Source organism: Dipteris shenzhenensis, chromosome 22 (genome assembly GCF_047967505.1).
Source record: "Dipteris shenzhenensis isolate YYH24624 ecotype China chromosome 22, Dip_SZ_1.0, whole genome shotgun sequence".
NCBI classification, from domain to species: Eukaryota; Viridiplantae; Streptophyta; class Polypodiopsida; order Gleicheniales; family Dipteridaceae; genus Dipteris; species Dipteris shenzhenensis.
Genome location: NC_141617.1, coordinates 52476471 through 52489505, shown reverse-complemented (window position 1 = coordinate 52489505; position 13035 = coordinate 52476471). Strand labels below are relative to the sequence as shown.

At 41.3% G+C, this 13035-nt stretch overlaps 1 protein-coding gene across 1 annotated transcript; it reads right to left on the bottom strand.

Moving 5' to 3' along the window:
• Positions 1 to 541: 541 nt before the first annotated feature.
• On the bottom strand, positions 542 to 3733 carry LOC147888274 (putative receptor-like protein kinase At4g39110). Its single transcript, XM_087393773.1, has 8 exons — positions 3560 to 3733; positions 2836 to 3414; positions 2686 to 2739; positions 2434 to 2595; positions 1982 to 2344; positions 1768 to 1886; positions 1337 to 1597; positions 542 to 1241 (listed from the first exon to the last, which is right to left on the bottom strand). The coding sequence occupies exons 1-8, from the start codon at positions 3660 to 3662 to the stop codon at positions 1026 to 1028; spliced, it is 1857 nt and encodes a 618-aa protein (XP_087249899.1). The 5' UTR covers positions 3663 to 3733; the 3' UTR covers positions 542 to 1025.
• Between the last annotated feature and the right edge of the window lie 9302 nt (positions 3734 to 13035).

The window sequence follows — 13035 nt, the reverse complement described above, 5'->3', positions numbered from 1 at the left end:
ATATAATCTAAAAGAGAGATGGAAGAAGAGGGAAAAACAAAGCCCTAAATATGGTGACCCATGGGCCAACACTTCTAAAAACTTCAATGTAGTTTTACTAGCTATAATGACCAAAAACTGCTTAAGACCTTTAGTGCATTTATTATTTAGCTGTAATGTTGAAAGATTGTACCTTAGATTGGGTTTGAGGCAATAATTTTCAGATAGATACGACAATTTAAACAAAACACTCACTCCTACTGTTCTAGTGGGAGCAACATCACAATTGTCATCCCAATGTTGACACATCAACTTTGAGGAGCTAAAAGAGATGGCTCAGCAGCCACATTAAAGGTACAAAAGTCACGTGAGGTGACTTGCAATTTACATGATGTTAATATTTTTTAAATTCATAAAATCAGTAAAATTTTAGGCAATATAGTCATATTTATTTTAAAAAGTCTGCAAATTCTCAAGAAAACCCTTCAAAAACTTGGAAACCCCAAGTTTTGTGATATGTTTATGAACACCCCAAAAGATTTTAAGAATTATTTTCTAATACGTTTTCACGTAGCATAGCCATTGCAGCAGGCAGCAAGTGCAGAAAAGTCGAGCTGCAACATTAAGGAACCCAATTCATTAGTGGGTCTGTCATCCATCCATCCTCAATTCCTTCAACAACAATGGATAAGGCAGGCATTTTGATCTTTGGCTTGGAAGGAAAAACGCTGGTGCAGCAACATCTCTGCAATCCAAAGAGTCCTCTATATCACGAACACCTTGCTTGAACGATTTTTTAACTCGAAGCAGCTCACGCAAGAGCAATCACCTACTTCCATGGCAATGCCTCCCCAAACAGTGGGCGTTCGAGGTGCTCTTCGGACCCGTAGATCATTTTCTCAATTGATCTGAACCACGCTTATGGACGAAAAGCGTCGCCGAGCCTGCAGTAGGAGACGACCGTCTGTCTCGGGCGGCATCCCAGAAACCTTTATAGTTGCCGATCAAAACAGTCTCCACTGTAACCACACATACGGACTTCTGTATCATGATGATGCAGGCGAACCCAGACTTCCCAGTCTCATTGCCAACTCTAATCCATCTAGCACCTCAGTTATCGAAGGCCGATCGTAACTCCGGGGTTGTACACAGCGATGGGCGACTTCTGCCATCTTCTGAAGTGCGCGCACGGGATAGGAGCCCTGCAGTCTTGCGTCTATCAAGTCCTCGAACGCCACCTCATTACTCATCACCATGAATGCCTGCAGAAAAAACCACGAGCCTCGTTTTAAAGACACTTCGCGCGCTCTTACCCACCTGAGGAAACGTCCACATGAAATAAAGTCATGCCACGCACCAATTGAACGATAGATCTGTTGAGCTGGGAATCTCCGTCGATGGCTTTTCTGCCACTTAGGAGCTGAAGGAGAACCACTCCAAAACTGTACACATCACTGGCTTCCGTAAGTTGCCCTAAAATTAAGTACTCGGGGTCTAAATAACCCGTTGTACCTTTTATATCTGTGGATACATGAGATGCCTCCAACTCCAGTATTTTGGACAGGCCGAAATCAGAAAGCTTGGCCTCCAAGGATTCGCTCAGAAGAATGTTGCTGGGCTGCAACAAACCAATCAGATAAAGGCTTAGGAGTGACATTCACGGAAGATCCCTTCAGATTGTTAAGATTACCGAAAGGAATCCCAGAATGCAAGAATAGTTAATAAGAGCTCGCAAAGTCGGACAAAATTGCTAGTGAAACAGTTCAAAGATTACGCGTCTTCACTTGCCTTGATATCACGATGGATGATAGGGCCCTCCGGACATTCGTGCAGATACGTGAGGCCTTTAGCACAATCGATTGCAATCTTGATTCGTTGTTCCCAAGTTAAAGGCGGAACGTTTTGATCTATATGAGATTCAAGCTGTGTTTAGCAACGAAATATGGCCACTACTAACAGACGAGCTAAAAGAAGATTTTTGGCTCCGGCGCAGAATCAATACCCAGAAGTTTTTGTCCAAGATCCCCATTGCTCATGAACTCGTATACTAGGAGGTGAACAAACTTGGCTTGACAGTACCCCAACAGGGCAGTAAGGTTCGGGTGCCTGATTCGAGATAGCAGTTCTACTTCTTTATTGAAAGTCTCCACCTTCGTTTCTTTCAAGATGCGCTTGACAGCTACAAGCTTGCCACTAGGCAGATTACCCAAGTAGACGGTGCCTGCACTGCCCTCTCCGATGACCAATCCCTCGCTAAAGTTATTGGTGGCCTTCGTGAGCTCCTTCAGATGAAAGATATAAAAACCCTCTGTTGGAAGCATAGTTGCATCGCTGGACTCGGACGATAACAGACCACCTGCGGACACTGCAAGTTCAGCCCTAACAGCGTTAGTCGAAGAAGGAAGTGACTCGAAAATGGAACAGAGTACGGACAGACTTAAAACTATAACTTACTGGAGAAACCGCTTGGGAAGTCGTATTCAGACTTCCGGGCCTTGAGAATGTAAAGAGCACCGAAGATAAAGCAAGCCAATAACGCTAAGGCTGCAAAAGTTCCGACTAGGATAAAAAGGTTCTCCGAAGATGATTTTGCGAAGTGGGAAGCCAGGGGTTTCGCTGCAGCAAGTTTAATTTACTCATCAAGCACACACAGAGAATGATGAAAGAGCTCGGAAATCAATGCTTCAATACAACTACAAGCAGTACCTGTAGAAGGATCGGAGTTCGGAAGCGCAGGCGATGTAGAGAAGTTCAAAAACTCTGCAAAACATGGGTAAGAATACTCTTGAGTGCATCGAAATTCTAATTCAAAGGCACGGCAATTCTAGTGCGTCGGATTGGAAGAATGTGGAGGACCTGAAAGAGGCACGCCATTCAGGATCTCGAGGGCGCATTGATAGAAATTCTCGAACGCAGGGAGGGTGGGATTGAAGCTTGTCATAGCGATTGCAACAGCGGTGCCGCAAGCCGCAGGCTCGGCTCCAGTAAGGTTCACTAACCGCGATACGGTGTTTAAGAGCTGCGTTTGGCAAGCTTGACAGCCTCTCTCCCCTAGTTGCAACTGGTTGCACGCCTGAGAGACATTGGAGAGATCGACGAGCCTCTTTAAGGCGTTTGTGGACTCAAAGTTGCAAGAGCTTGTATTGGCAGTGATACGGGAAGCTGGTAACAAACAGTAGCGCCGAAAGAACTCGGCAGACAGGTTTTGGGAGGCGATGAGAGTAGCTTCGTAGGTGTCGATGCAGGCAGCGGCCTCTTGGGCAGTCTCCACGAACATGTGACCTGTAGCATTGGCATGCTGCGACACTGCAAAAACAGCAGCTCCGTAGATATCTTCACAACAGATGATGATCTGCGCGGAGGAGACGGAGGTGCTCCCGAGCTGGCCACACAAGCTGGTGAAGTTTTTCACGATCGCGAAGTTATAGGGGCAACCTGCAAAGCACAGTGGAGGGTGATGAATACGCCTACCAAATAAGCTCACTAGCGCAAGCGTACCGGCAGTACGTATACTACAAAATGGGTGGATGAGGGAAGGAGCGAGGTGCAGAACAGTGGAGGAGGGAGAGGGATACGATACCAAGAGCAGGTTGAGAGGCGAATAGGAGGAGGAAAGAGCAGGCAAGGAGGGCGATGCCGGGGCTTGTGGGGAGTAGAAGTTGCTGCATTGCCAAGCTCCTCATCGGGGAGGAGCTGATGAAGATGACGAGGTCGAGCAGCTAGCTATCTTGTTGTAATAAGAGTAGTCGTAGCAGTAGAGTGAGCAGCGGCAAGCAAAGAGCAAAGAGAGGATTGTTGATGACACAGGGAAGAAAGACGAGGACGAAGCGGATGAGGGTGATGAGACCCGGCGGTGGATGTGCTGCGATTGAATGAATGAGTCTGGAGAGTAGGTACACCTTTGAAAAGTTGTCACTGTTTTGTTTTACATGAACAACTGAAGCCCCTGACTAGAGTCCTGGAACCTCTCTCCCCCAAAAGATCCTGCAGTCTCTCATGTCGCAAAGAGAAACAACTCTTGAATTTAGTGCAACTGTCATACGCTAGTATGCATTACCGTACCATTGGCTCTAGGTAGTGTTTCTCGTGCCTTCCAAATTCCTATCTTAGGAGCTGCACAACATGCATCCCATGCATCTCTTTGTGAAAACACCAACGTGAAGGGTGAGACTATGTACCAAGGCCACGAATCCCCATGCACTAGCGGATGCCACGTGTTCAATGATCTGAGCAAATAAGAGCAGCTCCCCGCGTGAGCTAGCAGGGCTATCCCAGCTGTGCTAGCAACTTATTTGCAGGTCCCCATGAGCTTGGATGCTTGCTGAACTTAGCATTTGACTGCCAAGCCAGCCTTCCCAAAATTCGCATCTCCAACCCAACCTTGGGCTGCTAGATTGGAAGAACTGGTTTCAGGCTGCATTAGATGCAATTTTGAGCTTCTGAAAAACTGGATATACCAGTTTCTTGCACAATGTAGACTATGCAGCAGGTTCAACCGGTGGACTTCGTCATTTCCTTGCAGGATTTGACACAGGGGAACGCTCCCACTGCAGGACTATGGCTGCTCACTAGGCAGCCCTCCCTAGCACCAAAGCTGGCGCAGGGAGGCCCTCTAACAAGTCCCCATGCACAAAGATGCTAGCCCACCATGTGGAGTTTAGAGTCCATCAACCAAAGATTAACTCAAGTCCAAGGGGTGGCCAAGGGCACCCTCTAACTCCCACTCTAGGGGTTTAAATCTATTTCATGCCTTGCATGAATGCATGGCCTCGATCAAACAACTATTGACAGAAGGTAGTGGTCGTCATTCTCTAGAATCTTATGAGGGTCTAATTGCATCTGATCACCCTCATCTAATAGATCGCTCTCATCCGATTGTCGAAATTTCTTGGTGGGTACTAAGTAAATTGGCAGAATGACAAGGTTATATTGATGGAGAAGTTATTTGATTTGGACAATTTTTGGTATTGCCTAGGCGAACAGTGCTCAATGGCAGGGTACTTTTTGACATACACTACTTATGCTTTAGCACTTGGAATAAAAAATCCTAGACATTTAGATGGTTATGGAAAGCATCATTTGATTAGGTTTAGATAGCCACTTCTACTAGATTCTGAGGCTAAATAGATCGAAGGAGAGCAACTCGATGTAAAAGTACACGAGCAAACTCAAATATATTGTATTGTTAAAAGTTACAAAGGACACAAAGTCCTGCAAGAAAAGATAGTCAACTTAGACTCTGTACTAAAATTTTTGAAAAATATTACAAAGTCTCTACTTCATTGTTATAAATCTCCATAAGGTTTCCAACTCTATCAATTTCCACTTGTGATTCACAAAGACCTTTGACTGCCTGCATGTTTCTGTGTAGCTGTTGAATTGTCAAGGATCTGCCTTCTTCTTTTCTTTTTGTAACATATTGTAGGCAACTTTAACTTGTGATAATGCAACTTTTTTTTGGATTTGCAACCTTTGAAGTATACCTCTAAAGAACCACTGAAATACCTCTTTGAGACTATTTGCCTTATGTGCTACTCTGAAATGCTGTGTATGTCTTTTTGCAAAAAAAATGTTGTGTATGTCGTAAAAAAGCATTTTTGGCTGTGTAATGAGACTTTTTCATTCCTTGTGTGAACCATATTGTAAGGCATCCATAGTTTTTAACAAAATATAAAAGATGGTTATATTCTGCGATCACAAAAAAGAATAAGTCAATATTTTGTAGACCATGTTTGAAAGTACGAACTATGCATACAAAACAAATTAGTTTAACTTACCATGTAGTGTGTTATGTTGTAGCTTGTCCAGGCTTGTTTCATTGATTTCCCAAAAGTTTTAAGCTCCTCTTCTAACACTCGATGATCGCTCTTGGTCCACGTCTTTTTGTCACAAAGCTAGAAAAGCTTGTCTAAGGATTTCCATATATCTGCTTTAACATTTCGAGCAACACCATCTGCCATATCATCTTTAACTACATTATACACCTGCTTCAAAAGGCCGTATCTCACCCTCAAAACATATCTTGATCGTCTACCAAGCTTCCCTTCTCTTTTGTGGTTCTGATAAAAGCCTTCTTGCTTTGCCTCCACCAATTAATGGTTTGATAGGAACATCCTTTCCATTTGAGGACTTCTTGATGTCTGTTATGATATGAACATCTCCTCCATGGAGACCGATGTTCGATAATACTTTTCTAATGTAGTAATTGCTTTTTTCCTATGCTTGTCTAGTTGAAGCTTCCAAGCAAATCCAGTATATAAAAAAACCAACTTTTCAATGATTCTACATAAAGCATGAAATGTGCATATATGTACATTGAACATAGAAATATCAAGAACTTCTTTGAATTCGGAATCAATCTTGTCCCCATTAGAATCTCTTCGCCAACATTTAGGATCCATGACATGGGCTGGCTCCTTGCAGTAAAGACATGGAGATTTTGAATTACCTCCTTTGCTTATGTTGAACATGCACTTGAGGGTCTTCAGGTCTCTTGCCATATGCCAATCAACTTGGAAATCCCTTGTCTTCAACATGAAGTTGCCGTCCTTGAACTTGGTTTTTGATGACTTCTGGTACTTTTGTATGGTGAAACACCCAAAATAAGATTTAGTGATCCTCTGTCTTTACCTGCCATTGGGAAATGAAACTCTATTGAAGCATCAAGATATAATAAATGAAATCAAACAACAACATATTTGAAAAATGAAATTTCATTTTAAATGAAAGCTCAAACTTACCTCAAATGCTCCCAACAACCACCAAATGTGATTCTCTGATTGTACACTGACATGCTTTGAGTTTGTTGTTATTATTGGTGTATCAAGTGCCCTATTCATAAGTGTGATGGTCACTCTTTAAATCTTTTTCTCTTTAACAATTTCACATTCATCCAACTTTATGACAAATATAAGTTGTCCCTGACACTCTTCAAATGTGATTCTGTAGAATTCAATCATTCTTTTTTGTAATTGTTCAAGATTGACAAAAATATTATTCCAAGGATTATGCACAGTGCTCCCCTTACTACCTTCAAATACATCCTCAATATGCAACCACTGTCCAATAAAAACATGTACTTGTTGATTGAGTAAAGCTCTTAAATTCGAGACTTCAACAGGATTTGGAAGAAGCACACGTTTGATCTTTTGATCTTTAAAAGTTGATGACACTGCTTTGAAAATAGAAGAATAACCTTTCTTGCTAACTCCACTCTCATTGAGAGCCTCTTGAATTAAGTTTACAACAACTTTTTTGCTTTCCACGAACTATTGCACAACTTTGCATTTGATGGTACTTCTTTTCCTCAATCATCCCTTTTGCAATAGTAGTTGAAATAAACCTTTCATTTGTTTTATAGGAAGAGCGATCGGAACAACATTTTCCTTTTGAGGCTCCATAATTTTCCTATAAACAGGATGCATAAATAAGAGTTAACATACGAAGATTTATCATAGCCACATTGCAAATAGCAAACGTTTTAAAAAACCTTACCATGCTTCTTGAACTTGACGCTTGCACTCTCCACTTCTTGCTTTCAATTATGCAAGGTTGCAAAGTTTTCTTCGTATAAGTCTCTCTCCTAATGGGGTTGCTTTTGACCTTGCTTTACATAACTTCTCCCTCGTCTTTGTATGTTCTTCATTCTATAATTGCTCTTTCAATCTAGAGCTTTTGGCTATCTTTTGCATTTTTGTGCTCGCCTCTTGCTCATATAAAGACTTATACATGTGTGCAACTTGAGACTGAGCTTTAATGTATCCGTGCATACCTTTCGTTTTGTCGCCTATAAACTTCAGCATTGTTGTCAGATTTGAGAATAGTGGAGTAGAGTTTCAGAGTAGACATTTTGGATAAATCTTCCCATCACACCATAAGTCAATATGTTGTAAACCTTCTCTCCTCATGTTTTCTCTTTGCATGGCACCTACGTATTGTCTTTTGGAAGAGGCGCATATTCTTTGGCTAAATCAATATGAAGATGGTGTTGCCGTCTCTTGTTGGCTTGTTCTATAGAGTGTTAGTTCAGTGCTACCATTTTGTTGCTTTGCAAGTTCATTATGCTATGACTACCCACTTGCACTAGAGGTGTCAAAACTCTGAGCTTGCAACCTCAAGAATGGGTTTTCATTACACAGTTGGAAGCCCATCCCATCCCTTTTAGGGCTTCAATTCCACTTTCACAAGGGAAGGAGCAGTGGACCCCTCTTCTTTTTCATTATCGCTAAGGATTCAGATGTTCAACATGATGGAGGAATGGTTAGGGTAGAGTAGGGGAAGAAGTTGTGGATCACTCATGGACACACCTAGCTAGCTTGCACCATTTTGCAGTAGCAGTGACCCACTAGGTTAGGAGGAGCCACTCAATAAAATTGCACATTGGGCACTAAACCAAGGTTAGGCCATATGGGCCATAGATGCAATTTAGAGGAGGATTGAGGAGCCCCTTACAATGACATCACTCTTTCTTTGAGAGAGAGAGAGAGAGAGAGAGAGAAACTTAGGTAGCAAGATCCAATCTCATAGTGGCTAGCAGATTGGTATGAGAGCACTCGGCTAGACCTTTAGGCGATGAAGATCTCCTATGCTCCTCTAAGGCACATTGGTCTAGCAAGGAGACAAGATGACCAAAAAAGTTTTCAAGACCATTGGCCATTGGTCAATAGAGACACAAGTATACAAACATTAAAAAAAGTAGATAGTCATCTCTCCATCATTACTGAATTGTCTATGGTATATCAAAATCTTGGCAAATAAGATCTTGTTCATATAGTGTGCAAGGGAAGACAACTGTCCAAGTCCCCCTTCTCGGCTACCAATGGATCTTCTCAGGAAACTGTCATCTTCAATATAGAACTACAATATCAAAAAATAAGTAATGAGAAATATGTACAGAGGTCATGATAAAAAGATCTAGCAAAGAAAAAAGTGATATCGTATCTTTATATTCTCATCATCCTCCAAAATTTTTTCGGTCCAAAGATTAGTGCTTCTTTCCAGGCTACTTTGTGTTTTCTTTTGCTCCTCCACCTTTAGCTAAATATTCTTCTACTCCTCCACCTTTTGCATTTTGACCTTATTGAAGATCTCATCATCCATGTTCTCCTCATCTTCAGCTTTTTGAAAGCACATTGAGAGTGCCTCCTTGGGGTCAAATGTATCTTCTAGGACCATTAATCGTCATCTTGAATTCCAACCTCCTTGTCTATGCTACAGAGTTGAGCAATTAAGGCCAAGGCATAATCTTCTCTAAGGTCAAAGATGATGCATATATCTGACAATAGATAATACTCTTGACCTTGAATAGTGAAGGAAGGAAGGATAGATATAGTTGGACTACATGTCTCAAAATCCAATCCTTTAGTAGACATAGCTCCATTTATTGTTTCTGACTTCAAGGCTGCAAGATCCAAGGCTGCAACCTCCTTGCTCTCTTCCTCAAGATTAATATCCTCCTCTTCTAGTTCCTGAGCCTCTTCTATATTTCTATCTCTGTCTTCAATATTGGGTTCTTCCCCAAGATCTTCCTTAGCCTCATCTCGCATGTCTTCAATACCTTCATGACAAAGATTTAGAAAACAAAGCAAAAGCAAGGCTTTCCTCCAAGAGCCTGCATCATTTACTATGAAAATTGCAAACCGCTTTGTATATATCTGGAAAGCTATCAAATCTCCTACTTATGGGAATTCGGAGCTTTTTGTCTATAATCAAATCCTTGGCATGAACATATGACTTGCTTGATATGGTCACCTTTTGTTTCTTTGAAATCTTTTAAAATCATGCTAGCTCTTCTGCTAAAAAATCTTTGTGAGTCTCCAAAATGGCAACATAATTGAGCTCTTTGTTCCACATCTCATAAAAGAGATGGTAATCAGGTGTTGAGCATCACACTTCTTAAGAAAGTCAAAAAGTAACAAATTTGCAGACTTCTGGTCTTGTTTCAATGTCTTCCCTTTGAACTAGACTGTCTTTTTTACAAGATACATGCCTTGAACACTTGCTAGCTTGATTTTATCTCTTCTCTCCTTCTTGCTTGAACTTCCCTCTCCCTGATAAGGGAAAGCTTGTCCTTGCAATCTCCTTTCCATTGAAGGAAATGGTGATTATTCTAGTACACCTTGCACCAAAAATTGAAATATCCCTTTAAATTTACTATCTGAATGATTAAGTTATACAATCTAAGTATTCTCTCTCTCTCTCTCTCTCTCTCTCTCTCACACACACACACACACACACACACACACATACACACACAAACACACATCTCTATCTCTCCCGGCTCTCTCTCTCTCTCTCTCTCTATCTCTCTCTCTCTCTCTAGCGTTCTTTTGTATAGTTTTGTGTAGACCCTCACCAAAAATAAGTGTACAAAAGAATTTGATTTAGAGGGTTGGAAATCGCCCAACCCTCCAAATCGCATTCTTTTGTACACCTTCTTGGCCTGCCAATTTTTGCAATAAGGGTGTCTTGAGCCATGTGATATATACCTCTCTCTCTCTCTCTCTCTCTCTCTCTCTCTCTCAATAGCATTCTTTTGTACACTTTTTTGTAGACCCTAACTAGAAATAAATGTACAAAAGAATGTGATTTGGAGGGCTATGCATTCTTTTGTACACCTTCTTGGCTTACCAATTTTTGCAATAAGGGTGTCCTGAGCTATGTGATATACCCCTCTCTCTCTCTCTCTCTCTTACAATCTTATTAAAAACAACATTGTTGGGTTCCTTTGGGTTCATCCTCATGGGGTTGGTGAGATGATACTAGCTAGTGATTGGCCAATGCAAGGAGGTGACTGTTGATTGGCTCGTGAGCATCGTGTGTTGGATTGGTTTGCTATAGGGACATGTGCAAATTTGCATGTGATGTTGGTTGCTCATGTTGATGACTAGATGCTTCTTCAAGGGACACGACTCTTTCAAGCAGTTCACAAGACATGGTGGTGATCATGGAGGCAATGATATAAGCATGTATTTGGAAGATCTCCCTCCTTTTGTCGAGGCCATGTGCCTATAGGTGTCGCAGATGCTCATAGTTATAGTATAGGAATTTATACACAGCTTGTAATGCCAACAAACTTGGTCGGGTTGAGGCTAATAGGTTTTACTGATATTATTGTAGAGAGTCGAGCTCAATAGGTTGATCAATAAATGGTTTGTATTGGATAAGAGAGAAGAGATTGATTCACTGTTGCATTGAGTCAAAGAATCATCATTTTGTGTGTTGTCTCTATATCGCATGTGAGAGTCCTTTGAGTTTTGAAGTGTTTGTAGTAGTTGAACTGCCATCAGTGGTATCAGAGCAGTGTTTAGCAAATCACATGGGAGGTAGTGCAAGGAACGTGCAAACCAACATATATCTACATGTCGAAAAAATCTCATAGTGTAGTATTCTTCGAGCACACAATCTGGTTCTTCCCTCCATCTAGTAGACATCTGTGCAGTCGAATCTTTAGAAGAAGGCATTCATCAATTTATTTATTGGCCAAAGCTTGCTTCGAAGCAATCTTAGAAGATGGAGGTTCACAAGATAGAGAAGTCTGAGGGTGTTCTCATCAAGTTCACTGGATGAAATTTCTCCTCGTGGGGCAGTTATCAACTCAGCTATATTTAATGCAAAAAGGTCTATGGAACCTTGTAGATGGGTCGGAGAAGAAGCCAAAAAATGAACGGGACTTACTGACATAGAACCAGAAGAAGAACAAGGCAATTAGAATGATTGGAAGAGCAATCGGGCCAAATTATTTTCATCACACTGATGTGAAGAAGTCTACAAGAGAGAATTGGAGGATCTTGGAGATGTTATTCGGACTACGGATGAAGCATTCCAAAGCCATATTGAAGCAGGAGATCTTTGATTTAAAGATGGGTGAAAGTGAGAACCTTGGCACATTTGTCAATCGGATGCAGAAGGGCGTAAGATCCATTTGTTATTCACTTTCAGTCTTTTCTAGTAGCTAGAATTTTGCTAATTATGCTAGTCCCTCTAGCACCCCTACCAAAGTCACCACAATATCCATGAATTTAGCACAATTTGCATTCTATGAGTTCATCTCACAAAGCTCATTTGTTGATAGGGAGAACATGCTTTTTTCCATATTTTACAAGACCCTAGATTTCCTAGGAACATACCAAGCAACAAAAGATCCCTTCCATGTTCTAATCAAGAACATGCAAGATTTAATAAAGGACTTTGCATACCAACTTGATGAATTTGGGAAGAAATGGGTCTCCTTAGATTATTTCACCAACTTGCACTTTGAGAAGCCTCGATTTATAAAGCTTCTTGATCATTTTGTCTCTAATCTTCTCGCCACCGACGATCTTGTATGGATGTCGATATCAAGAGACCTCTAGAATTGGGTATGGTAGGGAACACAAGAACTAGGTTCCTCTCTTGGGAGAGGAATTTTTTTTTCATTCTCCAAGAAGACCACCATCATGAAGAGCCCTCATCCTTGCAGAGTCCCTCTAGCTCTGATTCTGTCAGTCCTTCAAGATGACTTTGATCTCTACTTGGAAGAGGCAATTTTTTATGGGAAAGATAAGGAGTTTTAGGGAAAGGAAGCCTTGAAATGATCCTAACATAGAGCCCTTGACTAGCACAACACCCCTATCCATGCCTTTAAACATGCCCTATGATCCAAAAATGGATATTCTAACATTGATCCTTGTCATTATCTGATGAAGAGAATATCTATTCCTCTATGACATTGAGACTCCTTTGTTTTGATGGAAAATGAGGGACCTAGAGTTCTGTCAAGTTTTGAGATTGACACAACGTCAAAGATTATTGATTTCTAGGAATAGATAAAGATCTAGAATCTCCATTTCTTTGCACAAAACTAGCAAGTTTGAAGAATGCAGAGCCCTTGACCTATGAATTGTTACCAATTGTAACACAACCGAAGGAAGCTTTGACCTATTGCACAACACAGAATATAGTCAAGATCACTATTTACATTGGAGATGATTGAATGTTATCTCTATGCCAACATGGACTTAGGTAGCACAGAATGTGTGTGTAGAGTAGCGGCAAAGCTCTGCTTGTACTTGCACA

Bases quoted from the DNA above. Each gene is read 5' to 3' on its own strand.
- LOC147888274 (XM_087393773.1), bottom strand. From the start codon at position 3,662: ATGAGGAGCTTGGCAATGCAGCAACTTCTACTCCCCACAAGCCCCGGC. The intron at 3,415-3,559 runs GTATCGTATCCC...TGTGCTTTGCAG, and splicing joins CGCCTCTCAACCTGCTCTTG to GTTGCCCCTATAACTTCGCG. The intron at 1,887-1,981 runs GTATTGATTCTG...AATCTCATATAG, and splicing joins TCTTGGACAAAAACTTCTGG to ATCAAAACGTTCCGCCTTTA.